Here is a 25075-nt window from a genome sequence, read left to right on the forward strand (position 1 = left end):
CACCTCTAATTTTGCTGTTTGAGGCAAATCTAGATCTCCACTGGCTTAAAAAATGTTAATCAAGAAATGAGTGTTTCGCTCTTTAACTGAAAGAGGAGACTTATTCCTCTGAGGGAACTTGTCTTTCTATAAATCTCTTATTTTTGTTGGCAGATTGTAAAATGAATCTTACCATTATCTTTGCAGCTTTGTTCAAGTGCACTGCCAGAACTGTCCATGGAGGCTGAACACCAGAGCTCAAACTGAGGTGGCTCCTCCTCAGCAGCTTCCATTGCGTTGATGTGGAAACTGCGTCTGTGGTAAAAAAATAATCAACTTTGATCTTCAGGGCAACAACTGCGTCAGCATCAGGTGCCAAACTAATCACCCCAAAGCAGAATTGTGCCTTAATTCCCCAGAGTATTGCTGTGTCAGATTGCTGCTCACAGCCACACCCTGACATGGGACTCATAACAGGGTCCCCAAGCAGTGACAACGCTCTGGGCTGAGGCTGCCCCATGGGCACATCTAATTATGATGTTCTGTGACAAGGCTATAAATACCCCCGGTCCCACAGGTGAAGCCCTCATTGCAGCAGGGTTTTGGGGCAGGTATGTGCTCTGTTCTCTCTGCCTGCCTGGGCTGGAGGGCTGTTTGTAACCATGACAGCCTCCCAAGGCCTCTCCCCCAGGGAGTGTGAAACCAGCGAGATTTCATAAACACAGACAGATTAAACAGCAGCCAGAAAAGCAGTGAAGGGGAAATGATTAAATCTGCTCAAATGAAGAAGCTACTGACAAAAGCCAAAGACCACCTGAGCAAAGGAAAAGGGGGGTTACACATTAACTGAGCAACTCTGGTGGGCTGAGCAGGGTCTGAGAGGAGAACATGATCGCTCTGTGAAGGGCTGCTATGGCAGGAAGGTATTCGAGGATAAAGAACTGTTTGAAGGATCTGTTGAAGAATAGGGAAGGCAGAAAGGCCTCCAGTTTGTCTTCATGATTCTGTTCTTAAAGATAATTACAGTATCGCTTTAGCCTCACAAACCCAGTCAGTGACCCTGGTCACCACCAGCTGTCAGGTGAGAAGGGTTTTTTCTCACTCTTGACTTCACCAGCAATTCCAGCCTCCATCATCCACCTGGCCTGCCCATCTCAGCACCCTCAAAGCTCTGAGGAAGTTTCAGAGGAAGAGAATACAAAATAAATGAGGAAGTTCTAATGGCAGTGCCTAGGAAGAAAGGAAACCTGACGGGCAGCCAGTGAGCCCTGAGGGCCAGACATGAATCCATGACTGGCTGCTGACTAAATGCCATCCTAAAAAGAAAGAAAAATCAGCAAAAAAAGCTGATTCCACTTCCACTAATCTATCTCCTTTCCTACTTGCTTTGTCAGAGTCTGAGGAGATGACAATAACTCACAACACAGAACTGAATAAGGAAATTATCGGCTGCCTCAGCCAACGCGCTGTGGCACACAGTTGTCAAACTCTTGCAAATTTTGTCAGAAGTCTCTTGAGCGAACGTTCCTGCGATTTCTAAAGAAGCCCAGAAAAGCTCCCTTTCATAAAAAAGGGAAATCTCGCTTCTTGCCCACTACAGCACGCCTGTGATGGATGCACCAGGCAGCAAAGGAGGCTCCCAGCACAGGCGGCCTCAGGGGTATGGGCAGGTCTCATGAGGCCACCTCACCCGGGGGAAGGCACGGAAGACGGCGAGACCAGGAGCTTTTTCCACAAAAAAAGAAACAATGTACACTAGAGTTAGTTATTAGCTTCGGACAACGACTGGATTGCCAGATGTGAGCCTTTAAAGAAACTTTGGTGTGAGGCAGGGCAGAGGAGCTGTAGGACCACAGTGGAAATACAACATAGACCCATAAAGGTGTTGGGTAATAAATAAATAACGGCACCGTGAGGAGGGACCCCGGGGAGAGGATCGAGCAGCAGTACCACTTACACAGGTACGCTACTGAAGGCCTCGGCACCGGGGCAGTGCTCACCGCGGGCTTCTCGCCTCGGCTGCCTGAGGGCTCGGCGGGGCAGCGAGGGAGCCTCGTCCCGCCATCTCCCCTCACGACGCGCCGCACCGCCGCCTACGCTATTCCCGCGCCGAGTTACGCAGGTGACGTAGCAGCACTGCCCGGGCGCACGCAGGTAGCGCAGGGGGCTATTCCCATACCGATTTACGCAGGTTGCGCAGGGGGAGCGCTGTCCCCAGACCGATTTACGCAGGTTGCGCAGGGGGAGTGCCGTCCCCACACCGATTTACGCGGGTTACGCAGGAGGATCGCCTGCGCCGCGATTCCCGAAGAGGTTTACGCCATCCGGCGGCCGGCGGGGGCGGGGCGCTACGGAGGCGGCGTAAGGAGGCCCCCGCCGGCGGCGCCCCGCCTCAGCCGCGGCGGCGGGGGAGGAGGAGGAGGAGCGGCGGAGCGCGCCCGGTGCGATGTGGCAGCGGTCGGTGTGCGTGGGCCTGCTGGCCCTGGCGCTGGGCTACCTGTGCGTGCTGGGCCCCGAGCTGCCCCCCGCGGCCCTGCGGCAGCTCTCGGCCTCGCTGCTGGGGACGCTGCGCCGCGCCCGCTCGCTGGAGGCGCGCACGGTGGCGGCCTGGCAGGCGGCCATTGTCCGCCCCGCGCGCGGCTGGGCGCGCGTCGCCGTCGGGTAGGTGCGGGAGCGCGCGGGGAGCACGCCTGGCGGCGGGGCGGGAGCGCGCCCGGGCCGGGGTGCGCGTTCCCGTGCCCACGTGTGTGGGTACGGAGCGGGTGGGCTGCGGCCCCGGCCTGCACGGATGGACCGGGGTGTGTCTGCGCCGCCCAGGTGAGACCTCACCTGCGGAGCTGCTTCCAGCTCCGGCGTCCCCAGCATCAGCTGGACCTGGAGCTGCTGGAGCGAATCCAGAGGCCAGGGAGATGCTCCCAGGGCTGGAGTCCCTCTGCTCTGAGCCAGCCTGGGAGAGCTGGGCGTGCTCACCTGGAGAGGAGAAGGCTCCAGGGAGAGCTCAGAGCCCCTGGCAGGGCCTGAAGGGGCTCCAGGAGAGCTGGAGAGGGGCTGGGGACAAGGGCTTGGAGTGACAGGAGAAGGGGCAGTGGCTTCCCTCTGCCAGAGGGCAGGGTTAGATGGGATATTGGGAAGGAATTCCTCCTTGTGAGGGTGGGCAGGCCCTGGCACAGGGTGCCCAGAGCAGCTGTGGCTGCCCCTGGATCGCCGGAGGAGTCCAAGGCCAGGTTGGACAGGGCCTGGAGCACCCTGGGCTGGTGGAAGGTGTCCAGCCCATGGCAGGGGATGCAGCCAGATGACCTTGAAGGTCCCTTCCAACCCAAACCATTCCATGATTCCATGAAAAAGAGCCGGACGTGAGTGCAGCACCTCCGGCAGTGCTGCTCAGTCAGAGTTGGACATCAGCCGAGGGGATCAGTGATCCAGAACGCTCCTGTGGTGGGGATTTAAGCCAGGCTCTGGCCCTATTGGCAGCCCTTCTCCAGAGACATTATTCCCTGCTAGATTGTCTGTAAAACAAATTTATGTTCAGTCTGAGGGTTGGGGTTAGGGTCAGTTGGAGCTGCTGGTCCATCCAGCACAGGCTGGCTGTAAATAGGCAGCAGAGACAAGTTTATAAATGGAGAAAGGAGTGAAGCCTTCGCCTTTGGGAAGAGGTAACCGAGTCCAGGCAGAGCTGCAGAGAGATGAGGGAAGGGACAGGCAGGCAATGGATGCTGAGCTCAGGGAAATTCAACACCCTTTCTCTTTTTAAGGTGGGAAGAGAACAAGGGGAAAGTTCAGGAATGTCACATTGATGCTAAACGCTGGGTTTAAGTCTGACCATTAATCCAGATGTTATATTTAGTGCTTGACTCACTTTCTTTTAAATATATGGACATGGCAGGCAACTTGACTTTGGAAGATTCCACTTTTGGATGTTGGAAGGAGTTGTCCACTTCCATGGCTCTGTGTTAGCAGAGGAATATGACTTGGTTTCATCCTGTTGGGTCTGTAATGATCCAATAGAACATAAAATTGGAGCTAAAATGCTGCTTGAACTTATTGTTTCTTTTCTCTGCAATGCTAGGGAATTTCTCTGTCCTTGGTGTAGGAGGTGATGCACATCCAGAGGATTTCTGGGCTGGTTACCTCGCGGAGTGGAAAGCCTCAGGGTTTTTGGTGTCCTTTATTTTGTGTGATGCAGCTTTTTTTTTTCTTGCTGGAGCCCAGATCTGACTCCTGAGAGGTCACTGCCAAGGGAATGCTGAGTGCTGAGCACTCCTCACTGCCAGGGAGCAGGGACGGGCCCTTGGAGTGTCGTGGAGAAAGTCAGGGATCCTGCAGGAGCCTGACAGATGGTTTGGATCCCTGACAGGGAATGTGGGGCAGAGGAACAGAGATTGCACTTGACAGCAGCTATGGAAGATGCTTAAATTGCATCTCTGCAATTGCAGTGTCATCTCAGGAAGTATTTGCTATATATTGTTATTGCTCTGAAACCACAGAGTGAGACAAGGGCAGGTGTTTCTAAGTTGTCTTCCTGGGGTTCTGGTTCCAGCCAGAAAGTCTCCTGTCCTCCAGTCTGAGTTAAACTGTGATTAAATCATTGGGACATGGGGAGTGGAAGTTAGACTTTCCAAAAAGCCTGGATCTGCTGAAATAGTTCTTATCCCTCCCTTACTATCACAGGGTTTTTCTCCTGTTTCCACTGCATGCTATTTCTGTAAGTTTGGGATGGTCCTTTGGAAAGTGCCCTTTTCAAATATTTCAGCTGACAAATTGCTCTCTTGACTTTTTGTAAACAGAGCCAGCCTGTGTGGGGAGCTGTGTGTGGGTTTGGGTATTATTAGGAATAGTTGAAACTCCAGAGGCTGATGTAGCTGATTTAAACACTTTCAGTTTCATTTTTTCAGTTTTGAATCACCTGCACATTTTAAACCCAAAATACATATATATTTTTAAAAGCTTCTAAGAATTTAAAATGCCAGTGTTATGATGCCTGTTCTTTTTAAGCGAGCCCAAGGCAGGAAATGAAGCAGAACCTGTATTGTAACATACTCAACCACCTTTGGGCCACACAGCGTTCCTTGTTTTGGTTCAGCAGAAAGTTAGAAATCCCTCTCTGAGCACAGTGAAAGCAGTCAAATGGAGGAAGCTTTAGGAGAGAATGTCAGGAAATGCCTTTTTCCCCTTGGGTTGGTTGTTCTCCCCCTGCAGTCGGGGATGTGCCCTGAGTCCCTCTGGGTTTCCCAGGACGCCTTTTCCTTCTCTCTGCCAGCGTCAACGCCTGCGTGGACGTGGTTCTGTCCGGGGTGAAGCTGCTGGAGGCGCTGGGCCTGGAGCCCGGCGAGGGGAAGAACCACGCGGTGCTGAGCTCCGGGCAGGACCTGAGGGAGGCTTTTGCCCACTTCATGGAGCGGGGGGCGGCCGCCGAGCGCTTCTTCAGCGACGCCGACGCGTTCCGGGACATCGCGCGCACGGCCTCGGAGCACCCCGCGGCACAGGTGGGTGAGCCTGGCAATGCCCTTCCCTATTCCTGAGCCCTGCTGGCTTCCAGTCTCCCCAGGAGGATGCTTGTGGTGTGCCTTGGGTTGTGTTAATGGAGTTCCCTGGGGTTCTGCCCCTGCTGCAAATGGGAGGGGTTCAAGTGGTCTCTCCCCTGCTGACATTCCCAAACTGAGATGTCAAAGATGCCTCTTGGGAGCCAGATGGGGCTGAGGCTATTAAAGAGCCTGCAACCCCTTGGGAAGAGGCTGGGAGTGAGGAATCGCCTGGTTTTTAGCTGTGTGGTCTGTTTTCTGTGAGAGAAGCCAGGAATGGTTTGGGTTGGAAGGGATCCAAAGCCCATCCAGTGCCACCCTTGGGCAGGAACACCTTCCTCTAGCCCAGGGTGCTCCAAGCCCCATCCAGCCTGGACATTTCCAGAGATCCAGGGGCAGCTGTGGCTGTGGCAACCTGTGCAGGGCCTCACCACCCTGACAGGGAGGAATTTCTCCCCAATATCCCATTCATCCCTCCCCTCTGGCAGTGGGACACTGTTCCCCCTTAGTCCTGTCCCTCCCTCCCTTGTCCCCAGCCCCTCTCCAGCTCTCCTGGAGCCCCTTCAGGCCCTGCCAGGGGCTCTGAGCTCTCCCTGCAGCCTTCTCTCCTCCAGGTGAGCACCCCCAGCTCTCCAGGCTGGCTCAGAGCAGCCCTTAGATCTTCTCTGTGGCCTCCTCTGAGCACCTGTGACCCTCAGGACAACCCATATTCACTGCTTTTCAAGCTCAAATCAGAGTTTAACTGCAAAGTTTGACTTTTTGTACTGAAGAAACTTCCACAGTTCCTTTCACTTCACATGGGCACAGGCAGCAAGTTTCATCTCGACCTCAAACTGGAGGAAGAATTGCTGCAGTTTTTAAAGGATTCCTTGTCAGCCTTGCTAAAAACCCGCAGGGCTTTAGGCACAGAGAGGTTGCACAGGAGGAAGGGCTGTTCATGTGCTGAGTGAGTTGTTTTTTACAGCGGTGTCAGTGTTGGGAATTAATTGATTTTTACAGAGTCGTTACCTGAAGGTGAATATTTAGATTAAAAATAAAGAATGCTCAATTTGTTAAGATCTCGCAGAGAACTTAAAATCGTTTTGCCTTCAGCCCCAATACCCTTTATTAACTTGGGGACTGCTGAACCCTGTTCTGAAAAGCCAAAATCTCCAGCCTGTGCTGAGGACTAAATGTGTTCAAAGGTCCCAAAGAAGGGGATGCCCACACCCAGCTCTGTTTGTTTTACAGCTTTACGTGGGTGGAAATGCTGCTCTCATCGGGCAGAAGCTCGCAACAAACCCGGACCTGAAGGTACACACACGTTCCAAACCTTTCATGCCGTTTGCTCGGGTTCTTGAATTTGCTTGTCTCGTGTTACTTCCGTGTAGGTTTTGGGGATCTGGCAGTTGTTTCTTATGTTCTGCTGGTGGAATGTATGGTCAGACTTCCAAGCTGGTTTTTAAAAACTGAATTACTAACTTTTTTAAATCAGTTGTGTAGGTGATGCTTAAATTTTTGGCAAGGGAAACTTGGTTTGTTTTTCCTTGTTTTCTAGATCCTCCTTTGTGGCCCAGTTGGTCCCAAGCTCCACGAACTGCTCGATGACAATGTGGTTGTGCCGCCTGAATCCATGCAGGAAAGAGATGAATTCCACCTTATCTTGGAATATCAAGCAGGTACAATGGAGCAGGTGTTCTGTGACACCCCTGAACATCACTGAGGGGTGGCATTCTGAAGCTCCATAAACACTAAAATGCTCCCTGAAAACACAGATTTAACCACGTGCTGATGAAGCTCGGGGTAACCTTCACGTAAAGGCTAAAACAGTTCCATGGCTTTTCTTGCTGCTGATGGAGCCCGTTGAATTTGTGATCTTGTTGGAGAATAAAGCAGCTCACACACACTTGGTGCTGTTTGCTCCACCCCAGGTGAGCAGTGGGGCCGGGTGAGGGCGCCCGCTGCCAACCGCTTCATCTTCTCCCACGACCTGTCCAACGGCGCCCTGAACATGCTGGAAGTGTTTGTGTCCAGCCTGGACGAGTTCCAGCCAGACCTGGTGGTGCTTTCAGGACTTCACATGATGGAGGGGCAGAGCAAGGAGATGCGCCAGAGACGGCTCATGGAGGTGAGACACCGAATCCCTGCATTTCCCTGATTGCCCCTCCAAGGGTTTCATGGCAAGGCCTTGTTTTCCCAGGAGGGCTGTGCCCTCAGAGCTCCCACAGATCCCAGTATTGAATGCCAAAAGGAGAGGGGGAGCTGCAGGAATGGCTGAAGTCTAATGCTGTAACAGTTTTTTCTTCGATTCAGTGGCTTGTCCAGGGAAAAGAAGGGCTGGTTGCCTGGTTGGAGGGTGTTGACCTGGTTACTGGGCTTATCTAGCAGCTAAACCAGCCTTTTTCTGTGCTGCATACTGAGATGATGCAGGTTATAATCAACACCTGCATTCCTTAAAGAGCATCTGTCTTGCACCATCTGTTTTACAGCTGAGGACTTGTCCTGATGCAAGGCATTGGCCTTTTTTGTGTTCAGGGATCAGCTCTTCTGCAGCTGCTTCAGATTTGGGAGGTTTTTGGAATTAATCCATTAAAAGGTGCTGAGCTGGGAGCAGGTTAAGGTTAGATACAGTTTTCCTGCCCTGGGGTTCTGCAAACTAGAAGTTGTTTTATTTCCTCTCCTTAGCAGTACATACACAGGTCAGACATTCCATTGGAATTGTTTATATCCACACAGAGAAGATTAAAGGGTGTGTATCTTGAGTCAAAACCCTTTTTCTCCTTCTGTTCTTTAATAAATACATGTTCTAGGGTTGTTTTTTCCTGTTTCCTGTAGGCTGTGGCCTCCATCTCTGATATCCCAACTGACATTCCCATCCACCTGGAGCTGGCCAGCATGACTGATCAGGATTTTATGAGCAACATTATGCATCAGGTAAGGAAAATGAAAGGATGTGCTCTTTAGATCAGGTTCAGATTCACAGCGCACACACCAGTGCATGAATACAGAAATCAAAACTCCACATCGGGACTGTACATTGGAAGATAAATTGAGGATTGAATTTGAGCTGGGTTTGTAATTTTAAAAAATCCCTTGATTGCTTTGCAGAATTTCCTTCCTGGTGATTCCTTGTTTAGCTTGACACAGCTCTGCTCTCAGTGTTATGTTTTATGTGGAGCTGATGCATTGTTACTCTTTACCGTCAAAGTAAAGAAAATTAATTTGCATCTGGAAAATTAATGGCACCAAATGGAACATTTCCTTGGCTAAGTAGTTCTTGCCAACTTTTGGAAGTGCAGTGCCTGGGAAACTGGGTACTGCAACAACCCCAGCCCGGGGAGGAAGGGCAGCTCTGCCCCGCTGCCGCCGGCCAACGCGCCGTCCCTGTTTCTGTTAGCAGGTCTTTCCCCTGGTGAACTCCATCGGGCTGAACGAGCAGGAGCTGCTGTTCCTCACGCAGGCCGCCTCGGGCCCCCACGCCTCGCTGGCCTCCTGGAGCGGCATCCCCGACGTGGGGGTGGTCAGCGACATCCTCTTCTGGGTGCTGAAGGAGCACGGCAGGGCGGCGGAGCGCGCCTCCGACCTGACGCGGATCCACTTCCACACGCTGGCCTACCACATCCTGGCCACCGTGGACGGGCACTGGGGCAACCAGGCGGCGGCGGTGGCGGCGGGGGCCAGGGCCGCCGGCACCCAGGCCTGCGCCACCGACACCATCGATGCCACCAAGGTGTTCCTCAAAGCCCCGCTGGAGTTCGTCACCTCCCACACGGAGGCGCCGTCCAAAATCTCCCTCAACCCGGACGAGCCCGTGGTGCGCTGGCACAGGGACGGCATCTCCTTCCACTTCACGCCCGTGCTGGTGTGCAAAGATCCCGTCCGGACCGTGGGGCTCGGGGACGCCATCTCGGCCGAGGGACTGCTCTACTCCGAAGCGTATCCTCAGTAGGAAAGCAGGAGCCTCCTTCTTCTCCAGCGTGTGTCTGAGGCCCGTGGATTGGGATTTGAAGCAGTGGTGGTGTAGGGACAGAAGCAGGGTGTGGTGTTTTCTGGGTATAACTGAAAAGAGCCAAAGAATAATTCCAGGTATAAACTGTCGGCTACATTCCAGTCACTGGGCAGTGACTCAAGCGCTTCACGTGCAGGTCAGGTGCAGATGTTTTAATATCTAATGTGAAAATTGGCTTTGTCTTAAGGGGGAGGGACACAAAGACCAAAATCCCTGGCTGGCAAAGTTTGCTCTTTGTAGCTCAGAATGGATCTTTCCTGGGAGTGCTGGAAAGTGCAGCAGCAGCAGAATTTCCTGCCCCTGGATCCCAGGGAGAGCACAGCAGTGCCCTGGCCTGCCTCACCTCTGGTAAATTCAAAATAAAAGCCTTGTGGGTTATCTCCTCCCAGCACACTGCAAACCTTGCTTGGGGTGAGGATGGAATTACTGCCTGGTGCAATCACCTCTCCGTGTGCCCAGCCCCAGAGGGAGCCACGGGCCCAAAATGTGACACAGACTGAACCTACTCCAGGCTGCACACGTGATTCTGGATATCTGTGACTAAGGGTGTTCAACTGAGCCCCAGCAGCCTGTGCTTAGTTTTTTAGGAAACAAGCAGTGAAGATAATCAGGGTTTCTGATAGGGGGACAGCTCTGTTTTCCTGCCAGGAAACCCCCAAACTATTCCCAGTGTTGGCTGTACACTAAATACGCTGCTAACAGTTGATGTGTTACAGACAAGCTCAAGTGCTGGAGACTCATTTTGGCTTGTTTGAGAGTGGCTGTGCCAAATTCCTCAGTCTCTCTGCCCTCTATTAGGAAAGATTAATATATTAGGGAAGGTCCCTCTGGAAGCTCAAAAGCTGCAAGAGCATTTTCCAGGTGAGACTGAAGTGAGGAAGCCTTTTCAGGGTTTGATGTTGGGGTTTTTTGACTAGGTCACTGATAGTTTCCTTTGCTCTGCCCTTTGAAATTAAAAAAGCAGAATCATGTGTCCTCGTTAAATACTTTGCTTCTATTTTTTTACCTTTTCACAGTCACACACTAAGAACTGTAGAGCACCAGCATGGTTTTCTCCTTTCCAGCATGGTTGTCTCTGCCCCTTCAGGAACCTGCAGTGCATTTGCACAGCTCTCAAGCCAGTTTCCAGTAGGACTGGGTTCAGTGCAATCAGCAGGTCTGGGCAAGCCTGTGCCTTAGCAGGGCTTGGTGGAGGTTGTTCCAGGCCACCTGGGTGGAGGGAGGAGAGTCTGTGTCACTCAGGCTGCAGTGATCTGTTGCAGTAACGCTGTCAGGCTGCTGTCAGGGCTGTTCTCGGTTGGGAAGAGCCATCCTGGCTGCTCTGCAGGGATTGGGAATTGGCAGCTGCTGTACTTGCACTGACTCAGCACACAGTGCTGTCTGTCGTGTGTGTTCAGCTTTCCCCTGAGCAGAGTCTCCTGTGCTGTGTTCTGCTGCAGCTCAGCCCACCCTGAGCTTCCCTTGAGTGTCAGCATTTTATCCAGGTGCAGGATCTTCTTAAGACTGGAGGCATTTCTACCCAGATTATTTTTTTATGATGATGCTTATTATTACTGTTATTATTATTACTGATAAACTGTAGCACAGGACTTGGAGTTCTGGTTTAGTCTTCCTAAACTGAAAAATAAATGAAAAGAGCCTCTCCTTTTGGCTCACTTAGAGGTCCAAGGCCATGAGCAAGGCTGGTTTTGCAGCCTGGGTTGGTGGCCTTTTGGCACTCCACTCCTAGGGCCACCAAAGGCCATGGATCTGCCAACTGGAAACTGATCCTTGGCTTACACTGTGGATTCCTGACCTGGAACTAACAAAACTCAGTACGCACAAGCTGTCACCAGCAATGGCCCTGCTGCTGTGTTTCATTTCTTTCTTCCCAAAACACTTCCAAGGATGTGAGGCTGATGGGACTGGCATTCCTCAGGGCCACCTAAAAACAGACAAGGTCTGCACCTACAGGCCTTGTCCCAGGGTCAGTTGTGCTTGCTTTGAACAGGAACATGGCAGGCTAAAATTAGCTTTTTAAATCTGAGTCAGTAACTGCTGTATAGAGCCATTAAAAAGGAGCTGACTGCTTAGGAATGATCGAGGCCAAAAAGCTAAATTGATAATTATTGTTACCTCCTTCCTGCTGCTTCTCATGGGTAAATGTTTCTGCTGTGGGCCATTCTGGGTGTGGCATGGGGAGTGCCAGCTCTAATCCCAGCAGCTCGGGCTGCTGCTCTCCTCAAATCTGCTTTATCAGGCACACAGAGCTCCTCTGTGCCCAAAGTCACTTCCCAAGGGGAATCCTTAACCACCGTGACCTGTTCATCAGCTGTGCTGGTGGGATCCCTGAGATAGCTGTGGAACAATCTATATGGTAATAAATCTGAACTGAGTGGAGGGGCCCAGCAGCCTTTGCTTTGTTTCACCTGCTGTGAACATGATGTGCTTAACTTCTTTCTGCCTTCCAAATTAATGACAGGGAGGCAGAGCTCCTGAAATCCTTCCCCTACACCTGGAGTCTCTACAGTAGTGACAAGAAAAGCTGCTTCAACAGCTGCAAAAATAGCTTTAGAAAAGAACTTTAAAACCAGGCTTGAGCTGGCCCTGCTTCCCCTCATCCTGTGTCTCTACAAATTGTATTTGTTCTCCTCTGTTACTTGAAATCCACAGTGATGGATGACTCAGACCTCAGCCAGCCTCACTCCCAAAGCAGGAGATGTTTATTCACACAGATCCTGCTGGAGATGCAGCAGCAGAGCTCAGCACGGTGACAGCTCTCCATGGTAAAACCTGTGCACGTTGGTATTTTCACTTGTGTGTTCCTGCAGCCACCTGGGTTTGGGTTTATTTTGTCTTATCCATGATGCAAAATGAGCATTCATCCCTTGTTTTCTGTGCATGGCACTTACTGAGAGTCAAGTGCTGGGTTATTTGGGAGGTGTGAATCACAGGGGCCTGGCAGAGTCTCAGAGGACACGTTCCTTCTCCCCTGTGCCCTTGGTGCTGTGCTGTGGAAGAGCCAATCTCAAATCCAGCTCTTGCCAGTTTAAAGGCTCTTCACCTTTCTTCCTCTCCAGGGGAGTTTCACAGCATTGCTAAGAATTACTTGATTTTCTTGTGTTTTACTTGATTTTCTTGTGTTTCCTGGTTATCTCCTGTTGGGATGTGTGGGATCAGTCAAGTGTGCTCTCCCTTCCCAAGTTCATTTTACAGAACTGGTGCTCAAATGTTCTTCCTCAGCCTTTGGCAAAGACCTCATTAACTGCTTTGTGCTGGATGTTTTAGAGCTTGGCTCAACTCCTTATCCACTGAAATCCAAAGCCTGGAGAGCAGCAGAGCACTAAATCCATTCCAAAACCCAATGGAAAACTGTCAGCAGTTGTGCTTGGCTTCTTTTTTTACTCTTTATTCTGTGATGATACACTGAATTATCAGGATTTGTGTGCCACGGGGTGACCTTTCCAGCCACGTCCAGAGCAAAGGGTAGAGTTCTGTGAAGTGGTACAACAGAACTCAGTTTCCAGTTATCCTTAAATGTTGGTTTGGGGGTTCTTTTGGAGCTTGCAGCTCGGGTGAAAGCTGAGGGTTGTGAGTGAGTGAACAGCTCAGGTGTCTCTGTGGCAGGATTGTCTCTGTGCAGTCTGTCCCACAGCAGAGCTGGCGCTGACTTGTGTCACACAATTGCTGCCTTGCTGTTCCTGGGCTAAGGAGTGTTGGGGAGAACAGGAGAAAACCAGAGGAAAATACAGGGTCTGAGTAACCTTGGCAGTAAATCCTGGATCTCAGAGTGCTGGTTCTGCCTGGTGGAGATGGTGGATGAAGTTCTCCTTTCCCTCTGGAGCAGTTCCTTGTGTGGGATCTCAGCTGGATCCAGGCAGAATTCTCAGGGAGTCACTGGTGCAGACTCTGGGGGAGGATCTTGTCTCAGCAGAGGAAAGGTGCAGGCTGGAAACAGCACAGGGCCATTCCCTCCTGTGCCAGGAGCTCTGTTCCAGCAGCCTGGGGTCAGCCTGTGCCCAGCAGATCTCACAGCAGCTGAGGAACACCAATGATGGCAGCAGTTATCCCATCAAAATGCAAGGGGGGTAATGCAAAAAACACCCTGCAAACCTCCCCTGTGAATTTCTCAGGAAAGCTGCCCTGGGTGCAGACTGGGTAAAACTGGGTTCACATCTCACCTGTGTCTTCCATTAAAAACGGGGATTTTTTGGAGCACTGTGGTTTGAGGGAGTGCTGAAGCTTTCTTTGTAGCAGAACTGAGTTTTCTCTTCTAGAAGAGTCTTGGCAGATGGAGTACATGGGCTCTTTTTGAATGCATTTATGTGTGGAGCTTATTACTTTAGTAAAGTTATCCCCCATTCAGCACTGAGGCTTGTCTGTCTCTACAGAAGAGGCTTTGCCAACTGAAACCCACTCCCCAACTGGGAAATCCAAATTCTGAACAGCTTTTAGGCCCCCACATCCGCCTTGCTCAGTCACAAGTGAGCAAACAAGTACAGGAGCACAGCGTGTACCCACTAATACTGCCTGGTACCACAGATCAGCATCCAGTTGTCTCAGGGACCTCAACACCACTTTTTTTGGGTTGAACACATGTTGCTGGATAGACAGATCATTACTCTTGGCTCAAACAAGGTCTTACTGCCCAAGCATTGATGTCTGAATGCCTTTTAGGCTGTTTCCTGTGCAGAAGCCAAGATGCAAAGTACCTCGTGAGCTCTGTTTTACCCTGTTCATCACAGACCTCTCCCTAAAAAGGGGAAGAAAAGTCCTAAAGCAGATGGTTTCTGCTTCCCTTGAAATTAGGCTCATGATTCTTTTCCATTAAGGGGGGAAAAGAGGGGATTAGAATTCTGGCTGAAGCCAGAAACAGGTTTTGGAGCATAAGGTGTGATTTCCAAAATCCCTGAATGCCTCAGTGCAGTCCTGCTGAAGAGTCCCTTGCTTAATTCCAGCTGAAAGAGCAGTCCAGCCTCATTACCATTAGCACAAAAATGCTCTCCAGAAAGACCCCAGGAATTTACTGTGTGCAAATGCCACCAGCACCACGCCCAGGGGAGGAAAGGAGTCAGGACAGGAATTGCAGCTCTATTTATTATCCAGCTGGAATTACATATTTTAAAATGCTCCCTCAGACATGAAGCTCCCAGGAAGTAAGAAGGTGCTACTGCTTCATTTCATAAAAGAATTGGTTCACTGTTGCATAAGCTTTTCACTAAATATATTTTTAAAATAAATCCCTTCACAGTACCTCCAAGTGCAGTATGTGCTCCCTGTGTGACATTTATCCCATCAAAGCATCCTAGGACAAAATTCTGCCTTGAATTAAAGTTTTGGGGCTGAAGTGAAGAAATCTGAGCCCCTGCCTATCCCTGCTATGCAAGCCTCACCTCTTTTTCCCAGGCACTCTGTTAGGCTGCAGGAACTTTCAGTGTAAGAAGTTAAATGTGAATAAAAATCTCTGCACTGTACCACCTGCCTGACACTCCTTCTTGTCTGGTTTGTTTCAATTTGCCAGCGCTCTACAAAAAAATTCTGTTTAACTCCTGGCTGGGGCTGAACTGACACAAAAGCCAGCAGAAAGGACAGCTGAGGGGAAAGAAAAAACACATTTAAGATAAGCAGTCAGTTTGGGCTATCAGAACCCAGGGGAAAGTGAGAGGTCCTGCTCTTTCAGTGTTCTCCAGGGAGCAGGAGAGCACTTCAGCTCCTGGCCGGGCTCTGAAGATGCATTAATGTCGTTCTGCATAAGAGCAACAAAGCACAAAGCACAGCTGAAGGCTGGGACGTACCCAGAGCCCTGCTCATGCTGCCTGTACACTGCTGCTGCCTCCAAGATGTTTCCATTACTCACCTTCCTCTCCTGGACTGGAAATTACGGAGGGAGACAGTCCAACAGTGCAGAACTAAAAGCAGGAAATGCATTGTCAAACAGCTGGGGAGCTTCAGCAGCAACACAGAGCCCTGAAGCTTCAGTTTAGTGGTTCTTTATGCAAAATCAGCTGCTCACCAGTTTGATCCTCCTCGCAGTCCAGGATCCTAAATCACTACTGCTGCCTCTGCTAAATGTCCTGGAGGACTCACACCCAACCTGTGGAGAGCTGGACCCTCCAGTTCTGCAGTGAGTTGTGACTGCACTAAGAGTAGCTACACACAAACCTCTGGTCACTGCAGTGGCTCCTTAGAACAAGGCAGAGCTAAAATCACTGCTAGGAAACAACTGCATCCAGACTGACACTGGGGAGAAGCCACCGTGGGGCAGGGTGGGGAAGGGCCCTTTCCCAAATCCCAGGCAGCCCTGGAGAGGCTCCTGCACCGCCTGTGCTGCCCAGGGCCACCCTACTCTGCTGCCTCCTGGCTCTGGTGCTTCTCCTTCCTCTGCTCCTTGTCCCCTGTGGGAGCTGAGTTCTCCTCAGGGCTCGTTTCCGAGTCCTGCTCCTGGTCTGGTTCCAGAGGCAGGGAGGGAGGCTTTTTTGGCAGAGCTGGTGTTGCAGCACCTGGGGAAAGAACACAGGTAAAGTTACTCTATGGCCATGGGTGTATAGTCTGTTCTTTATGTCCTTCCCAGCAGCAGAGGTGCAAAACAACCACAACTTTGTATTACCCTCAGATTCCTTCTGCCTAATATTAGTTTATTGACAGTGAGTTACCCAGAGCTTACAGTGCCTGCTGAAAGGAAGCTCAGGTACAGCCTCTCCAGTCTCTCAGCTGTCAGAACTCAGTACAAATGTAAGAATTAACTCATGCTCTGGAAGGGAAAACACTTTCTAGAATCACGAATCTCAGAATGGTTTGGGTTGAAAAGGACCTTAAAGCCCATCTCATCCCACCCCTGCCATGGCAGGGACACTTTCCACTGTCCCAGGCTGCTCCAGGCCCTGTCCAGCCTGGCCTTGGGCACTGCCAGGGATCCAGGGGCAGCCACAGCTGCTCTGGGCACCTGTGCCAGGGCCTGCCCACCCTCACAGGGAAGTGCCACTTCCAGTTCCACTGAAGCTGGTTTATGCCCAAGCTGGAGCCCCAACCAAAGCAGTGTTTTCACTTCACAGCTTCAGCAAATGTGGGGAGAGGCTCCAGGCAGCTGAGGTAGCTACTTACAGAATTAAATCACAACAGGACACAAGCTGTTTGTTCCTACACTTACATTTAAGGTGCCAATTGATGTTATGAACCTTCTCTGATCTGGATAGTAAAGTCCTTCAGGTACGCCCTAAACCCTTGGTGTGTTTTATTTTTCATATTTTGTAGCTAAATCTTCCCTGCATGGAAAGTTTATTCCATGTGTGAGAAATGGAACAGGTCCTTAGGGATGCCAAAGAAAGAGGCCTGGATTACACAATCACTCTCCTGGTTCAGTCCACAGGCAACAAGACTGAGAGTGACAGAAAATCACCACAATGAGCAACATCTCCAGTGCATTCCTCCTTGGAAGCTGAGGGGTGAGAGGAGGCCAGGCTGAATCAGGAGATGCTCCTACCCATTCCCAGCACATACAATGATGGGCTGAGGCTCCAAAGGCTCACACCAGCTCCTGAGAACCCTCAGTCCCACTAAATCCAGCAACACCTGCAAGGAAGGGCAGCTTTGGAGCAATCCAGCTGCAGTCATTGTTGTCACAGAAATAATGAAAGTACTTTGGAATATTGTCCATCCTTTCCCTTCTCTGCAGCAGGCTGTCTGTGCATGGCAGCTGCTGAAAGTGCCTCCTTTCCAGAGCAAGATCACAACCCCATGCTAATGGAATCTTGCCCATTGTGGCTCAGACAGTCAGGGAATCCCAGCCTCCCACATCCCCACAAAAGCAGGAGAATGAAATACACTACTCAGAGCATGTTCCTGAACTCAGAAATCGGGGGAAATTATCACCAAATATTGTCCTCACTGCTGTGTGAGCAAGTCAATCCCCTCCTGAACATGTGCTGTAACCCTCCCAAAGGGAAGAGATTTCTCTCCTTCCCTCCCACCCCCCTCCTTGAAAGAACAGCAGAGGAGATGCACCTGGGGGGAGCTGCATGGTTTTCCCATATCCTGCAGCAGAGGACATGGCTTGACCCAGGGCCTGGTTGGAGCCCAAAGGCTGCTGAGAGCTGGATTTCCCTGACCCAGCAGCTTTCTGCTTGGATTTGGGCTCTTTGGAAGGCTTGGTCCAGACCAGACTGTCCCCAACCTGCAGGGCAGCTCCCATCTTCTGGGCCATCTCCACCATCTGCTCGGGAAGCAAAAAGAGATGAGCGCTGTAAGCAGGAACACTTCAGATAACAATAAACTCAACTACACCATAAAAAAAAACTACAAGAAAAGATCTGTGGAGAGCTGGCTACAGCTGGGTGCTTGGGGGAAACATCTCTGCTAATTCAGTCCTTTAATTAAGAGGTAATCTTGTCTTGCTGTGTATTGATTGAAGAACTGGGCTTCAAAGAGCAGAAAGGAAGCGAGCAGCTCTCAGCAGGACCCCGCTCTGCTCGGAAAATCTCATAAGCAGAATTTCTTCCTAATAACTGGACTCAAAGTCAAACCTCCTCCTCCTTTGCTGCCAGCCCTGGGGTGGCTCCTGAGCTCAGGCACAAACCTCGGGGTCGAAGTCGGGCGAGCTGCTCTCCCTGGCGACGGTGACCTTCCTCTCCATCTCCTGGTACTGCCTCCGGGCCCCCTCCTTGTCGCCCTGGTTGTAGAGCAGGACGGCGTAGTTCAGGCTGATGAGGGGGTTGCACCTGCAGCAGACACGTGGGATGCATCACACTCCCTGTGGCAGCACCTACCCTGGCTGCAGTAATGCTGAGATGTGCCCGAGCAGCAAAGCTGGACACGCCTCATTGTCCAGCACCCACAGAGGCTGCAGCCAAAGTCCTTGGGGAGCACGGCTCAGACCCTCCTCCCTGATGGCAGACCCAGTGCTGGGCTCTGTCATCTGCTGCTGGTGACAACATAAATCCCTCCCTGACTGCCTCCCTCTTGCAACACCCACGTCTGTGCACCCAGGGGCCATCCTGGGGCTCTCCTGCTCTGCCAGCCCCGCCAGTGACGGGGGCTTTTGTCATACTGAGGCAGATGATCTTTGATTTACCCCAGACCCTCCCAGCATTCCCATTTTGTCATACTGAGACAGATGATCTTTGATTTACCCCAGACCCTCCCAGCATTCCCATTTTGTCACACTGAGACAGATGATCTTTGATTTACCCCAGACCCTCCCAGCATTCCCATTTTGTCATACTGAGGCAGATGATCTTTGATTTACCCCAGACCCTCCCAGCATTCCCATTTTGTCATACTGAGGCAGATGATCTTTGATTTACCCCAGACCCTCCCAGCATTCCCATTTTGTCATACTGAGGCAGATCATCTTTCTCTGGTTTACCCCAGACTCTCCCAGCATTCCCATTTTGAAATACTGAGGCAGATGATCTTTGTTTTACCCCAGACTCTCCCAGCATTCCCATTTTGTCATACTGAGGCAGATGATCTTTCTCTGTTCACCTCAGACTCTCCCAGCATTCGCAGTCTGCAGGAGAGCAGCTCATCATGGGACAGGCAGAGCAACAGAGCCCTGCTCTTGGGTTTTCTTTTATAACCTGACACACCACAGAATGTGCTGTTTACATTTCACTTCCTCACCTCACCTCTCTCCCTCCCCCAGCAAAACCACACACAGCTGCAGGTACTGCTACAGGTGAACACAGGTGCCTGCACACTCCTGCCCCCCTTCCTGAATGGAGATTTCACAAGGCAGAACTGCTCCATCACTCTCATTTTCCAAATGATCCCTCTCCTTCACTGGGATACACCAACCCTCTCCAGGAGAGGCAGAGTGGGTGAGAGCTCCCTGTGTGCACCCACAGGAGCATCCCCGCACACAGGCCAGGCAGGGAGGCTCCCATGTGCCTTGACAAGAAATGTGAGTGAGAGACTGGTGCCCTCTCCTGGAGCATGCCTGGGATAACTGGAACCATCCATGGCCAAGGCAGAGGGAACATCCTCTGGAGCAATGCAGAATTGCCCTGGCACTGGGCAATAAATGAAGCATACCCTGCAGGCCCTGACTCTCCACCCAGTGCAAGGAAGGCAACTCTTCCAAGAAATCTCACTGCGTTTATAACCACGGCTTCTCCTTTAACTAGGGAACTGCAGTGCTGAGCCCACCACAGAATAAGCCCTCCTCCCTGTCCTCTGCCAAAACACTGAGGAGATCAGACAGTCCTGGGAAGAGCCAGTTTTAAAATTAATTGAACCTGATGGAGCTATTTCACTGCCTTCAAGAGCTGAGAAGCAATATGAGAGTCAGAGAAAAGTCAATAGCTGAACACCCACAGAAAGGACAGTTACACGCCAGAACCAGAGTGGAACACCTTTTTCTAAAGAGTTTTCCAAGATATTTCCATTCCAGCCCCCAGCATGGCACCCAGGCCTCTACAGAAGCATTCCTGGTGATGGAAACCACCCAAACCTCATCCCAAACAGCTCCGAACACACCAGTAAAGGAAACTCGTGCGGACACAGATTCAGCCACACCATAACTGGGCCAAACCCATGGCGTGTCAGCTGAAGCAGCCTCACAGTCTGGATGTTCCCCCCAGCAGGCCTTGGCAGCTGGAATTCATTTTTGCTTTGATGAGGGTTTATTTTCCTGGTCAGACCATAGAGCTGGAACATTGCCCAATGCCAAATACTTTCAAAGCTGTAGAGCCCATTTACTGCTCCTTCCTCTGAGCAAAGCACACAAGCCCCAGACTAAGGAGTCCAAGCTGCCTTTAAGGTCCTGTCCTGCCTTGCTAGGTGTGGAAAGCTGATTAGGAATAGAATCATGGAATGGTTTGGGTGGGAGAAGACCTTAAAACCCATCCAGTGCCACCCTGTGCCGTGGTCAGGGACAGTTTCCACTGTCCCAGGCTGCTCCAAGCCCCATCCAACCTGTCCCCGGACACTTGCAGGGATGGGACAGCCACAGCTGCTCTGGGTACCCTGGGCCAGGGCCTGCCCACCCTCACAGGGAAGAATTTATCCCTGGTGTCTCCTCTGTCACCACCTTGTGTGGCCCTGCAGATGGAAGTGCTTTTGGTGCCACTCTGTCACCTGCAGACTCTGGGCTCAGGAGTGCTGGTAGGTCTAAGTGTGCAAATATTCACAGTAAACTGGGGAGAGCAACAAAACTATGAATAAATATGAGGTCATTTTGGTTTTGTGCCTGAAATGATGACATACTGTGAGGCTCAGCTTAACACTTCTGAAACCAAATGCTCAGATTTTAAGACCTAGACTGCAAACATAGAGGTTCTTAATGAAGGAGCTGCCCTTTTACTTGCTTTATACAAACTTCTTGCACATTCTCCCAGCTAAGATCTTCCCTCTGCCCAATTCAGAACAGGCTCTACCCCAGGCATCTCACTGCTCTGTGCTCAAACTTTGGGTTAAAAAATATGTTTTCTCCTATTCAATCTGCTCTACCATATATAAATATCCACCAAAAAAAAGGCTGGCATCCAAACTCATCACCACTGACTCACTAACCAAATAGCAAAACAAAAAATAGCTCTGGATTGCTCTGAAATAAAATCCTCTCATTTTTCAGAGCTGACTTGAATTAAAAAAAAAAAAAAGGTTTTAACACTGTCACTTGCACAGCTACAAGAATAAAAGGATTTCCCTACTGCAAACCATTTAGGGTACAGTGAGAGGCAAAGGAAATGAGGTGCAGGGAGACAAAGCAAGACCAAACAAGTGACAGCTCTGACAAATACTTACTTGTCCAAGGCCACAGCTTGTTCATAGGAACACTTGGCATTCTCGATGTCTTCAAGGTTGGTCAGAGCAACTGCACCAAAGAAAAACACACACAACAGGAGATGTTTCACAGGCAGCTGATTTTTAGGACAATTCTGAATGTCATAAAACAGGTGTCAGCAGGGTTGTCTGACTGCTGCCAGGATTAACCCTAACTGAAGGGAGTGGAGTGGGTTGGAAGTGACCTTAAAGCTCATCCAGTCTCAACCCTGCCATTGGCAGGGACACCTTCCACTAGCCCAGGTTGTTTCAAGTCCTGCCCAACCTGGCCTTGGACACCTCCAGGGATCCAGGGGTAGCCACAGCTTCTCTGGGCACCCTGTGCCAGGGCCTGCCCTCCCTCACAGGGAAGGATTTCTTCCCAATATCCCATCTAACCCCACGATGTCACTTCTGACATGTTTATCTCATTTCATCCCAAAAATATCCAGTGCTGGAAACTCACACCAACTCCTTAGGCAACCCAACCCCAGCCTCATATGTGTCAAGTCTTTTCCAATGTTTAATCTGGCTCTGCCTGCAGTTTCCCCTTCTATTTCCCCAGAGAGGAGAGACTGGGCTACAGCTCCTCAGCAAAGCCTTTATGCCACGTTTCTTTACTGCACCCCACACCTCGTGCCTGTGCTGTGGCAGTCCCAGGAGGGATCCCATACCTGCCAGGAGCATGTACAGCTCTGCCATCCTGGGCTGGAAGTTGATGGCAGCGCTGAGGAAGTGGAAGGCTGAGGCGTACTGCTGCATGGTGAGGTGCACCAAGCCCAGGTTGTACAGGATCTTCCAGTCAAAGGGTGCCAGGTAGTTTGCCCTCTTCAGGCAGCTGATGGCCTTGGAAAACAAGGGATAAACGTGCTACAACAGCCTGGACACGACAGGAATTGTGTGGTTGTGTGAAACTGGATGCAGATGGGAGAACAAATGGAGACTGGATACTTACTGCCACGTATTTCTTCTTCCCAAAGAAGCACATGCCAATGTTGTTCCAGAGTGGGGGGCTCTCGGGGACACTGCTGGCCACCACCTTGTACTTGGAGAGGGCCACATCGAAATCCCCGTGGGCCTGCATCATGCTGCCAGCAGCCAGCGTGGCCTGGGGACACGAGTGACAAGAGTGACCCACACACAGCCCTGTCTGCTCAGACAGCAAGGACACAAGGGCACAAAACGATTGAACTAAATCCATCTCACCAACAGCCATTTCACTTGTAAGGACTGCCAAGAACAACAGTGGGAGCAGATGGAGACTCTGCAATCTCCCACCACAGAGCAGAACACAGGGTGAGGAACAAACCTGAGTCTGCTTCTTCCTGCACTATTTTCATCAGAAATGAGTTTGCCCAGAGCAGCTGTGGCTGCCCCATCCCTGGAGTGTCCCAGGCCATGCTGATGGGGCTTGGAGCACCCTGGGATAGTGGAAGGTGACCCTGCCCATGGATGGGCTTTAAGGTCCCTCTCAAACCAAACCATTCTGGGAGTCTGTGACTCCACAAGTATTGCAACATGACATTGCCAACGTTTAGGGTGTTTTTTGGGGTGACAGAAGTACTTCTTAGAGTCTGAGGCTCTGAAAAGATCTGTGCACTAATAGATTCTTTTTACAACCAAGCAGAGACAGCAATAGTTCTGGTGCAAGTTAAGCAGGGAGTAAAATGTACTCAAGCAAGACATGCAGCAAAGCTCTCCTAGTTCACACTGACTGGCTGATACTGCAAATTAATGGGAATATGCATGGGGAGAGAAAAAAAAAAAGGAAGTGAGTACAACACACTATATTTAAACCACACTAGTTAAGTCCTTTTTAAGATTTCACAGTGACAAGTAAAATTCTAAGTGTAAAGGTGTTTTCACAACAACTCATGTTTGTCAACCACACATTTCAATGCTCTGCATTGCTAACAGGAGGAAAAAAGGAGAGAAATGAAGTCACAGCCCTAAAAAGAGAAGCAGTTCCACAATGGGGAATGAAACCTAGATGCCAAGCTCAGTTTTCCAGGCCGGAGCCAAGGAAATATCCTCAGCAGCTGGAAGCACAGGGTATCAGCAGATGGGAGAATAATAAAATGCACTATCACTTGGATCACAAGGGACCTGGCACAATTCTTCTGGGATTTTTAAAATCCAGAAGATCTTCCTTCCAAAGTAAATTCCACCTGGCTTTGATGCAACTTCAGATTAAAAACCAAAGGGATCAATTTAACATCCCATATTCTGCCTCCTTCCCTTTCCCTGCCTCCACATACATCCAGCTCCCTACCCAGGGAAACATCCCAGAGATGTGTGTCACAAAAAGCTCTGTGGGCAGGATCCTTTCCAGCCTCTCCAGGCCCCAGATGCAGAGCCCTGACAGTGGAATTAGCTTTAGGAGGTGTTCCCTCATGGTTCAGCTGGTTCATTTCCACTCCTCACCATACCTTGTAGTTGCCTGGGTCGTAGGTAAGCACATTTCCAAGGTGTTCAAAAGCCTTCTGGTAATCCCCAGTCTGGGAAAAGAAGTACATAAGAATCAGAAATTCAGGAATAAGGGGAGTTTAAAAGGAGAATATAGGGTTTGTGGGCACCAGAATTTCTGGTTCAGTTACATAGGCAGAAAAGTGAGTCTTACAGTGCTCCCATTACACACACGTTCCTGTTTGATAATTCACAAGAGTAGATTCTAAGAATTTGATTTGGCTGGATTCACTGTTCTGACCCAACCACAAATGAGCTCTGGGTTCACAGGTCTCTGCTCCTTTCTCTATCCCAGAAAACAGGCAACAAACTGCTGCTCTGCACATCCCCAATTCCCTCACCACAAATTCCTCACTCCCCAGGGCTCTCCTGTTCAGGTGACTTCCCTTCCCTTCCCTTCCCTTCCCTTCCCTTCCCTTCCCTTCCCTTCCCTTCCCTTCCCTTCCCTTCCCTTCCCTTCCCTTCCCTTCCCTTCCCTTCCCTTCCCTTCCCTTCCCTTCCCTTCCCTTCCCTTCCCTTCCCTCCCCTCCCCTCCCCTCCCCTCCCCTTCCCTTCCCTTCCCTTCCCATGGACTGCAGGTGTAGTGGGCATCACTGTGGCCATGTATGAGCATGTGAGAGATTGGAATCACTGCAATCCTACAGACTGGAACCAGATAAGCTCCAAGGTCCCTTCCAACCCATCCTGTGATTCTGTGGTTTCAGCTGAGTTCACCTAAAGCTCAGCTCATTCCAGCCTCTACCATGGGTAGGGACACTTCCACTGTCCCAGGTTGCTCCAAGGCTCATCCAGCCTGGCCTTGGGCACTGCCAGGGATCCAGGGGCAGCCCCAGCTGCTCTGGGCACCTGTGCCAGGGCCTGCCCATCCTCACAGGGAGCAATTCCTTCCCAATATCCCATCTAACCCTGCCCTCTGGCAGTGGGAGCCATTCCCTGTGTCCTGTCCCTCCATCCCTTGTCCCCAGCCCCTCTCCAGCTCTCCTGGAGCTCCTTCAGGCCCTGCCAGGGGCTCTGAGCTCTCCCTGGAGCCTTCTCCTCTCCAGGTGAGCACCCCCAGCTCTCCAGCCTGGCTCAGAGCAGAGGGGCTCCACCCTCAGAGCAGCTCTGGGGCCTTCTCCTCCTTTCAGCCTTTTCTTTTTTGCTTGTTCACTCTTTGGGAAGCCAGCTTCTGGAATAATCCAGCCCTTCCCATCCATTTCACAGGCACAAGGATAAGCACATCTTTGTCATTTAAATTGATTCTGATTTTCCTTTATGGTGCATTAACACTCACAATTTCATGGTTGCTTTTTCAGGATAACTTGCAAGACTCCTGCTGCAGAAGCAAGGTAATGACTAGTCATGTTTTGTTATACTTGGAGGATTTATAACAGAGTCAGGGCGG

At 50.9% G+C, this 25075-nt stretch overlaps 2 protein-coding genes across 4 annotated transcripts in view; one reads left to right on the forward strand and one right to left on the reverse strand.

Annotated features, from left to right (window-relative positions):
• Nucleotides 1-2344: 2344 nt before the first annotated feature.
• On the forward strand, nt 2345-11075 carry ADPGK (ADP dependent glucokinase). 2 transcript variants are annotated; one of them, XM_063412652.1, is made up of 7 exons: nt 2345-2640; nt 5237-5462; nt 6729-6791; nt 7036-7156; nt 7409-7605; nt 8313-8411; nt 8875-11075. In XM_063412652.1, exons 1-7 carry the CDS (start codon nt 2426-2428, stop codon nt 9424-9426), a joined length of 1473 nt encoding a protein of 490 aa, XP_063268722.1. In that variant the 5' UTR covers nt 2345-2425; the 3' UTR covers nt 9427-11075. The 2 variants fall into 2 exon arrangements, with proteins under 2 accessions (XP_063268722.1, XP_063268723.1); XM_063412653.1 differs by having other exon boundaries at nt 8878-11075.
• Nucleotides 11076-14544: 3469 nt separating this feature from the next.
• The window catches only part of BBS4 (Bardet-Biedl syndrome 4), a 35883-nt gene continuing 25352 nt past the window's right edge, over nt 14545-25075 (reverse strand). For both annotated transcript variants that reach the window (XM_063412650.1, XM_063412649.1), the window contains 7 exons: nt 23655-23723; nt 22181-22333; nt 21900-22071; nt 21208-21277; nt 18038-18179; nt 17467-17674; nt 14545-15965 (listed from right to left, as the gene is read on the reverse strand). In XM_063412650.1, the coding sequence (XP_063268720.1) occupies nt 15808-15965; nt 17467-17674; nt 18038-18179; nt 21208-21277; nt 21900-22071; nt 22181-22333; nt 23655-23723 (972 nt within the window). In that variant the 3' untranslated portion in view covers nt 14545-15807. The remainder of the gene's footprint in view (nt 15966-17466; nt 17675-18037; nt 18180-21207; nt 21278-21899; nt 22072-22180; nt 22334-23654; nt 23724-25075) is intronic.

Source organism: Prinia subflava, chromosome 15 (assembly GCF_021018805.1).
Source record: "Prinia subflava isolate CZ2003 ecotype Zambia chromosome 15, Cam_Psub_1.2, whole genome shotgun sequence".
Taxonomy (NCBI): domain Eukaryota; kingdom Metazoa; phylum Chordata; class Aves; order Passeriformes; family Cisticolidae; genus Prinia; species Prinia subflava.